This window comes from Cololabis saira, chromosome 2, assembly GCF_033807715.1.
Source record: "Cololabis saira isolate AMF1-May2022 chromosome 2, fColSai1.1, whole genome shotgun sequence".
NCBI lineage: Eukaryota > Metazoa > Chordata > Actinopteri > Beloniformes > Belonidae > Cololabis > Cololabis saira.
Window position 1 is genome coordinate 11986963 of NC_084588.1, and position 9308 is coordinate 11996270.

A 9308-nucleotide genomic window follows, 5' to 3' on the forward strand; every position below is an offset into this window, starting at 1 on the left:
CAGTCACAGATAACAAAAATCGGGTAAATGGTTATTGATGTCATTAATTAATAGCCTGCTTACTGTGTTGTCTTCCATAATATTTGTAAATATATATAATATAAACTCCTAAGTATGTATTTGTGTGAGTGTGTATATATATTGAAGTGTCAGTGTGTTGTTTTTTTTCTTGGTCTACTTATCATTGAATATACGAGGGGGTGCTTTTCACGGCAGGGGTGCTGAATACGGCACAACAATTTGCCTCTTCCACTAATATCTCTAACTCCAACTCGTCAAATTTCATTTTGCGCTCGCAAACCATAAGACACCTCATTTAAATACTGCGGTTTGCACCTGTTATCAATTGCGCACGCAATCTTAGTTGATCACCCGCAAAACACACAACAACAGCACGTGCAAACTTTTTCAGTGCACACGCAATTTAGTACTCTTTATTTAGGATCTTAGTAAATCGGGCCCATGTGCACATAAGCCCCATATCCATACCCTGTTACTGAGCGGTTAAGAGGTGTAAATAAGGTAATTTGTGCATTGTTGGACACTAATTGAATGCGTCTTTGTTGGGTTAGCAGGGCTTACGAGTCAGATGGACCTTTTACAGCTTTGACTTCAAGAGCTGTGCTTCATATTTGCTCCCATTTGAAATGGGTCAAGTTTAAGTCACTGGTCCTGCCGAGCCAGGCTTTCGAGCTGTTCTCTAAAGCCAGGACCAAACTACATGAATCAAATTATTTTTAAACTGTTCTTTCACATCCTTTATAGTTGGTTTTGAAACAATATAGGTACGGCTTTGATGCCATGAATTCCTGCCACTAATGTATCTACAAGTAAGTGAACTCCCATCTTTCACTTTAACATTTTTTTCATATTTCTGACACTCAGCACTGCACAAGGCTAGCTGCTCACCAACATTTATCAAATGAGTGTGTCCTTTGCATACATCTTTCCTGGACAGCTTGAAGGGGGCTTAACACGTAAATGCCTGACTGCAACTTAAGATAAATTGTCATAAACATCTTTAATGTTGATCTGACAGAAATACACATTTACATCTTCGTGCTCCTACATAACAGTTTGATGCCGCTCCCCATCCACCTTATGCCACCTGTTATCTTGCTTTTGGGTTGCAATAGTTTATTTGATTCCTCATTTCAGGATACACATGCTCAACTCCAGCTGTGATGGGGGGGCAGAGAAGTTAGACAGACAATGAGAGGGGTTGAGGTAACAGGTAAAACATGAAATTGAGGCACCCTTGTTTCAGGAGGGTTTATGTGACATTATTAAAATATTCAATTCTAATTGAGAGTGTGGGGTTAGAGTGCCATGCAACCGTCACATACAGAGACACTGGTGTATTATTACTTGTTTGCATCCTCAGGTGAATTCAGAACCTGGAGCTAAGTTGGAAATACTCTGCGGAGATCAGTGTCTGGAACAGAGGTACCAAACCAGATGAGATATGAAAGCAAAAATGAGACAAGTGAAGTAAATCAGGCTCTCGTGTCTGTGCTCAATGCTGCTACTCAAGCACTGAGTGGGATGGAAACATGCAAGAACTACTCACGCTAGTGCTACTCAAGCTACACGCTCCGCATGTTGGTCCACTGCTCTGCACAACCTGATCTCACAAAAATCACCTGATCTCACAAAAATCCGTGAAATGCCCACGACCTCTCACCACTATTTTCCGTGGCACCAACACGGAAATGGTATAATTCCGTGTGAGCACCACGGATATTGTACTATAAGAAGTCAACAGTCCGTTGTCGTGATATACACGGATTATTACATTATTATTATTATTATTATTATGTATGTTATTCTTTATTATAGTGGCTAAGTTATGAGTTTTTGACGCGCAAGTTATTGTTTGTTACTGTCAGTTTGTAAAAGCATGTTTTTAACGCTGTTTTAACAGTGTTTTGATGATTTTTAACAGTATTTGGATGGCGAGTATTTAACCATGTTTTCTAGTATTTAACTAAATTCGAGTATTTAACCATGTTGTTTGCAGTCGCCATGACGACGGAGGTGGCGTAAGTAATGTGAAATTATTATTTTTAGCAAAAACCACAAGCGTTTCCTACTTCTAATCTCAACAACCCTCGACAGGTGAATTTTTAAAACTCCAAGCACTTTATTGAGTGTCCCAAAACGATAAAGGGTTAAACTACAATTCAAAACCAGGGTCTGATTTCTATTAACCAGTGTTCAGTAAATTATCATTACTTTTGTCATTTTCAAGTTATTTCAATGACCAGTGCAGTTTTGTCCTTCTCTAGTGGAAAGGTACAACCTAATGTGTCCTTGTCCATGTTGGTTGTGTTTACACCTGAAAGGCAGACTTCAGACTTATTAGATTTATTTTTGGAAAAGCTATATCTGTGTGAGTAAATGTTATCAGTCCATATGATCTAAAACTGGAGAACTGTATTTAGAGGATAGGGATTCTAGGATAGGGATTCATGTTTCCACAGTTGTATTTGTCAACGGCTAATGGCTGGCTTATTCATACAATACATTACATTTTTGGGGTTTCAAGAATAACTTTATAACAAAAAAATACTTAATTGAGAAAGATTTAATTCCTATCTGATCTGAGCTGGCAGGTGAAGCAGTTAACAGACACAAACCACACAAAACAGATTTTGAAGTATGCGTAGGCTATATCCTACATTTAACATATAACAAACGATAATAGCTTTTAAGATTGTAGCTAAATCCCTGATTATCAGGGTTTTCTTCCCCCCACTAACCTGCAGCGTGCAGGGTGGACATGTTACACCCCTTGTTGTGATGCCAAACTTTAACTCAAACATGACGACAGTTGACGGTAAGGTTTATCCCAAACTTACCGGGGTAGCTGGTTGTTCTGGCTTATTTGAAGAGACAAAAAACACAGAAAAGTTCACTTCTGGACTGAGCCGTTTACCCAGAATGCCCGGTGACTGACACAGCTGATGCTTATTTTGGTTAATTGCCGCAGGGATGATGCAACTATTACAGGTGTCCCCCATTTCTCAGGTAAACTGTACTTTTTTTGTGATACTTAGGGGAATTTTACGATATTTCTTAATTCTGGTAATATCTTCACACAGTAGCATCCAAGAGGGAAGTGAAAGTTCAGAGCTAAAATGAAGTCTTTTATTGTTACTTATCTCCAAGGCTGAGCGGCATTTGCTTACTTACGTCCTAGTCTAACAAACCCTTTGATTTCTTCCAGATATTAAAAAAACAAAACAACAAATGAACAATTGTCCTGTGTGACAAACGTTTTCCCAACTCTGATGGGTCAAAATTAATATTTGGGAAATTCGGAGAAAAAATAAATCCCCATCTTCGTGGACTACAAATGTTTTCAACCATGTTTAGTCACTAGATGGTGCTGCTGGATAGAAGTGAAGACATCCCTTAAATACACAAACCTTAAACCACTGCAAGTGCTTTCAATTTTTCTGTGAACTCAGACTTAAGTTACATATACATAAAATAAAATGAGAATGTGGGAGCAGACGTGTTCAATACATATTTTTCCAGCTGAAAATGAAGGAGAGATCAGTGGTTCAAACTTAACCTGACCAGCACTCCCATCAGCTTCATGGATGGTTGGACTTTTTGGCTGCTGACACAAAACAACTAAATTCAGTATCCAAGTTGTTCTGTTAGTTATCATAAATGCTAAAATCCAAGAGGATGCCATTTCTACCTCAAAGTTGTGGATTTATTTTATTTTGAGTGTTGTGTGTGATACAGCTGAGCAAGCACAGTAAAGATGGTAAGTTTGGAGGATTCTACTTTTTGAAGGCCAACGGCAGCTCAGAACGAGGAAGGACTTTCACCACCTGAAGAAACTGGAACCTAAAACCTCACAGCGGTTTAAATGTTGGCGTCGCAAAAGTGTTTTAAACAAGCCGAGCTGTCAGAACTCCTCCTGTGGAGTATTCAGAGCGCTGTGAAGGCAGTACACAGATCTTTAAGAATGAAAAAATGTGTTGCGTGTATTTTACCAACACACAGCATCTCCACAACATACAGCGCTTACTGGCTGGGGTAACTTAAATATGACGTAGCTATTCAAACATTTTTATTGAAACACACACAAATACATATAAGTAAATCTGTAATATAATAAATTTTAATCTCGGTATTGTTAAATACTTAAATTCAGTGCAAAGCCACAACTGTGGCCTTTAAGACCATAGACAGTAAAGACAAACGTTTGGCAATATTTAATTTTCAAAAGTAAAAGGCAGAGAGGAACAAAATGTTCTACAGACGGTTGTCTTCAGCGGGTTCAGAAGAAAACCATTTGGATATATAGCAGTTTAAAAATGACAGTACACTCAAGTACTTTGAAAAACCTTTGAGTTCTGCATCATGTAAACATTTATGGATAACTGCTCACATTACTTGGAAAGAGAACAGTTAATAGTGTTATGTGGTACAATGATGGTTGGATGGAAAGCTAAGTATGGCTTTAATATTTGTCCGACACCCATTAATGAGAAAGAAGGGGAAAATGTTTATTAAAAAACAAACTAATATGTAAAATCTAGACAACCACTGAGCTGTGAACGGTCTATATATTTGCTTCCTTCTAATGCTCTGTCTCACTGGCGCCATGTAAAATGTGATGTGGAAACAGTTGCTTGTTTGGGATCAACTCTTATTAGCAATATCTCTTTCATCTCGGTGCCTTTCCTGCTCTTTTACTTCTCCGGGCTTTTCCCCAGACTGTATATGTCTTTGTTCTCCAGGATCTCAGTCTTCTGCTCAGGCTGGAGCAGAGTGTTGGACACCATCGCTCTGGCCACCACTTCGATTGGGACGGACATGGATGTAGGACGTACAGCAGAGACGGCACTGAAGAACTTCCTGGCCAGCCACTCGCCCGGCCGACTCTCCTGCCTGTCCACCAGCAAGACGCTGTTGGAGGAAAAGGTACAACGTTAGAGATTATAAGGTCATGTTGCAGTAACCACAACTACTGTGACAGCCGTTAGTTTGGGAGAGAAAGCCCCATCCGTGGCAAAGTGGTCTGTTCGACAACATTTCTAAACACCTCTGATGCTTCTGTTTTGTCTGCAGACTTGTAGCCTCTCCAATGTTAACAAGCTCAAAACCAAAGTTCAACTCTTAAGTTAGAATTTATACAAACAAAATATTTTCTTTTGTTTTTGCCAGAACCCAACGCATCTTTAGATAAACTGCCGGTCAGACAAGGTTCAGGGTATCGCCTTCAAGTAGAAATGTATTTCAAAGCATCTCCTGGCAAACATTTTGCAATGACTGGATGTTAAGCCTGGGTGATAAACCGAAAATTTACTGTTACCGACATTCACTGCGATGACAGACATCAATTTTCACATGTCAGTAAATTCTGTGTTTGATAAAAAAAAAAGATAACATTTTTGTCTGTTTTGACTGTGTGCTGATAGGCTAGTTACATTCCCCTATAAGACGGCGTGTCTGTAATCACGTGACTCCACCCATCCAGTCTGAACGAGAAAGGAAACCCAAGAAAAATGGCTGATGGTTCAAAAAAATAAGCGGCTGACGTAACAGGGCTGTCTAGTGTGAGACTCGCGCATTTCAAGTTCACACACTCTCTCATCACACATGCCATTTCTCATGCTGAGAAATTAACTTCAGCGCACAGTAACTCCAATCCTATAAACGAATCACGGCACGCTACTGTGCGCTAAGCTCTCACTCAGAGCAGCTGTGTGCAGTTACCTACTGGATGTCACTTTGCACTCCCTAACTCTATTAATTTTTACATTAAATAGTGAATATTTCAGTGTGAACTAAATGAAGTTACATACCCTGGTCTGTAAATGCTGAATCTATCAAAACCCAGGGCCTCAATGTCTGCTTCCACTTGTCCCTGGAAGAAAGTAAGATATCAGGCTTTATTTATGTACTCATTTTCCAGGAGCTATTTGAGAGAGACTAATAAAAGCTATAGTCGAGGGAGAAAAGTGATTTGATTATATGAAATGGTGATTAGACCTTGACTTGGAGGTAGAGGAAGCTGCTGGTTTTTTCGGCTCCCCTGGAGGACTCCAGGTGGAACTGCGTGCAGCCTCCTGCCTTCGCAAGTTCAGCTGACTTTAAAACATAATCGTGATCAACTCGAACAAATCCATCCTGAAATGCAAGCAATAATGCTGAATATTAGAAGTGATGTTCACTGTGTTTAGACAACGTATGTTTGCTTTGGCTGATTCAAGAGTAGGAGAAAATAAACATGTTAACTAGGAAGAAGTAATGTCAACAAAATCACACTGCAAAAGAAGATTGTATTAATATTTTAAGTTATCCACTTGAAATTGGAAATAATCATGAAAGAAAGAAGTCATTTTTTTTTCCTTTTGTCTCTAAATGATGGACAAGAAAAAGCCAGAAAGAAGGCCAATCAACTTTTGTCTTAGTACTAGATTAGTCCATCACATGCTGATGTATAAAAGTAGATCCCAGATAGGCCAAGTTGTTTCAAGATAAAAAAAAATGGAGGAGCTCACCACTCTGTCAAAGTCCAAGTGGGACATAAATGGTTCAGTAGTGAAATTACTTAGTATATTTTGGGCTCGATTTAAAACTTTTATCACAAAAGCAACATTTAATATGAAAAATATCAAACATTTTGAGAAACGAGGCACAAAAAGATGATCAATATTATTAAATTGGACTTAACTTAAGTAAATAATGCTTCTTTTTTTTTTTACCTTCAAAAGGACATTGGACAATGTCCATTGAAGGATGGTGCTGCTTTTTAAGCCTGAGCCCATTAAAAATATACTGGCATAAAGTGTAAAAACCCAACTGCCCTATGATCTGACTAATAAACTTGACCTTTGCCCAGCGGGTAAGTCAGAGAATGATCACTTGTCTGGTAATAATGTACAGCTGCTGGTGGTGACTATTACAGCAATATATTTTCTTTCCCCAATCTTCATCTTCAAGTTTCATGGTACACACTTTTGGAAAATGTATGATAAGTCTGTTAAGAACAAAACAGAGACATATTGTGCTCGGTCTTGAATATGAAACCTCACTTGTGAACACGAAGTCTGGATTTATGATCTGCTTCGTCTATTCAGGAGCAGCACCAGCCAGAGCCTCCGTGGCAAAACAATGTCTAAAGATTGTTGCCTCAATTTTCTTTTGTCCTGCAAACCTTTTTAAAATACGGACATATAAACGCAGATGTGAATGTGTACCCCCCTTTTTTTCTTTTTTAAACGGACTATAATTTCAATTGGCCAGTCCAGTATCAATTTTATCTGATTATGTAGATAAAATTGCTGTTTTTTCCCCTTTATCCACCGATATATTTCCCTTTGTCAGTGACAACTGAATAAATGTACTAGTGAGGTTCCCACACTGGACGACTCACAGCCCCTGCTTTTGCTCTGGTTGTCCCCAGACAGCAGTAGCCAACATCATGGCCCTGGAAGGCTGTGGCATGTTCATCCAGCTTCTCAAAGTCAACCACCTCTTGGACCTGCGGCCAGAGGAAGACACAAAAACAAAAACGGCATTGAGTCAAATGCACTGGGGTCTATAACTTGCAAAGGCTGCATCGACACACTGACCAGGTTCTCATAGGCCTTGTCCTCAAAGGTCAGCTGTCTGCGTCCGATGAGGGTGACCCTGGAGAAGAGGTTGCGCTGCAGCAGCTCCTGGAGCAGCACCTTGCCTGTTTCCCCAGAGGCCCCGAGGATGAAGCAGCTCCTGTTCTGCTGCCGGAGGTTTTCCTCCAGGCTCTTCATGTCCTCAGCCATGCTGGAAACAAACACACACGTTGACCTGCTGCACCTGCAGCTGTGCACTGCAGCCCAGATAAAACCAATGCATTTAGGTGAGCACTCTTAAAATATTAATTAATCATCACGTATAAGACGATTTATGAATGAATGAATTGTCTTCATTTCGGTCATTGTACAAGTTATTTTACAAAACAAAAATGAAAAAAGTAAAATAAACATTGCTTTTGCCGAAAAGGTGTAGGCTGAAGCCGTAGCGTATAGTTCCTACCCTTTTTCTCTTGTGATCAGCTTAAACCTGTAACATTAGCATTAATCCGTGGAAACAAACAATGCATAAAGAAGACAAAAAATAAATAAGACAAAATATAAAATTGACGTTTCACATTCTAGAATGTTTTTGATAATATACTTTATAGTTAGTGTTTTATATTTATTTACAATATTTTCTTAAACTTGTAGATTTTACTACACATTTTTAGGTCGTTGTCACAACTATTCCATATTTCTCTTGCCTTAATTGATGTACATCTCTTTAATATTTGTTCTTGCTGTCGTCCTCAAACGAGTCTCAAACGAGTTTCCCCCTATTTAAATAACAAAATGACTGGATGCAGTCGATGACGAATTTGTGTGAACATGTCAGCAAGTTGAACTACAATCCCAGTTATGGTGTATAAGGTGAGTAGGTGCAACAGACATGCATGAAACATTAAATTCACATGTTTCCTATTGAAGTTTGGCTTGACAAACGCCACTTGACCCAGTCAGCGTAATTAACCAGGACATTATTATTAGCGAAGATGCTATCATGGTTCACATTTATGAGATGAATTAAACCAGATTAAACCTCATAAACATACAGGTGCGTGTGTCTGAGTTAGCGCGTAGCTGCATGCCGTCATTAATATGAGCTCGTCGTCCTTTACCTCGTGTATTTCACCGAAACAGTGTCGTCGAGATAAGTGAGGAGGACAGCCAGCACAGCAGCTATGACGGCCAGGACAGTGGGTGTCCCTAGGGTGCTGCCCAGCAGCCTCACCTCCCACATGGGTGCTATGGGTGCAGCACTTCCTGGTCAGCTCCTGCAGCGCCTCTTCCTGTCTCCTTCACGCTGCAGCAGGGGGGGAAAGAGCGCTACTGCACATACAATATATGATTAATACAGAATGTCGAGTATTTTTTGTTTAGAGCTGCTGAAAATGCAACTGAAATGGGGAAGAAAAGCACAAATTCACGAATACAACCTCTGTGTCATGATCAGAAGATAACGTCCATGGATGACGCATGCGCACTAGAATCTTTGAAGCTCCCATTTAATACCGTCATCACTTTGGGAAATAAATGCTACAGTCAAAGGACATTGAGCTACATTTAACAGTGAAGACAGTTATATTTGGTGTTTTTGCTGAAGACAAGAATTTGGACTTTGTCCTTAATAATTTGGTGTTATTGGGAAAGTTCTTCATTCACAAATGTAGATATTTTAAGACCAAACCGTGTTTGATCCATTGGAGAAATGAGCTAAAGCTC

The 9308-nt window shown here is 39.5% G+C and overlaps 1 protein-coding gene across 5 annotated transcripts; it reads right to left on the bottom strand.

Moving 5' to 3' along the window:
- Nucleotides 1–4220: 4220 nt before the first annotated feature.
- htatip2 (HIV-1 Tat interactive protein 2) lies at nucleotides 4221–9065 on the bottom strand. 5 transcript variants are annotated; one of them, XM_061737695.1, is made up of 7 exons: nucleotides 9023–9065; nucleotides 8705–8915; nucleotides 7605–7794; nucleotides 7406–7513; nucleotides 6019–6156; nucleotides 5832–5893; nucleotides 4221–4932 (listed from the first exon to the last, which is right to left on the bottom strand). In XM_061737695.1, the coding sequence occupies exons 2-7, from the start codon at nucleotides 8824–8826 to the stop codon at nucleotides 4716–4718; spliced, it is 837 nt and encodes a 278-aa protein (XP_061593679.1). In that variant the 5' UTR covers nucleotides 8827–8915; nucleotides 9023–9065; the 3' UTR covers nucleotides 4221–4715. The 5 variants fall into 5 exon arrangements, with proteins under 5 accessions (XP_061593679.1, XP_061593697.1, XP_061593688.1 ...); XM_061737713.1 differs by having other exon boundaries at nucleotides 8818–8915; nucleotides 9023–9049; XM_061737704.1 differs by having other exon boundaries at nucleotides 8705–8912; nucleotides 9023–9042.
- Nucleotides 9066–9308: the final 243 nt, after the last annotated feature.

What these genes read in the sequence shown, in the direction of transcription:
- htatip2 (XM_061737695.1), bottom strand. Translation starts at nt 8,826, where the DNA reads ATGTGGGAGGTGAGGCTGCTGGGCAGCACCCTAGGGACACCCACTGTC. An exon ending in GTTTCGGTGAAATACACGAG is followed by an intron (nt 7,795 to 8,704) that starts GTAAAGGACGAC and finishes GTTTGTTTCCAG; the next exon opens with CATGGCTGAGGACATGAAGA. An exon ending in ACAAGGCCTATGAGAACCTG is followed by an intron (nt 7,514 to 7,604) that starts GTCAGTGTGTCG and finishes CTCTGGCCGCAG; the next exon opens with GTCCAAGAGGTGGTTGACTT.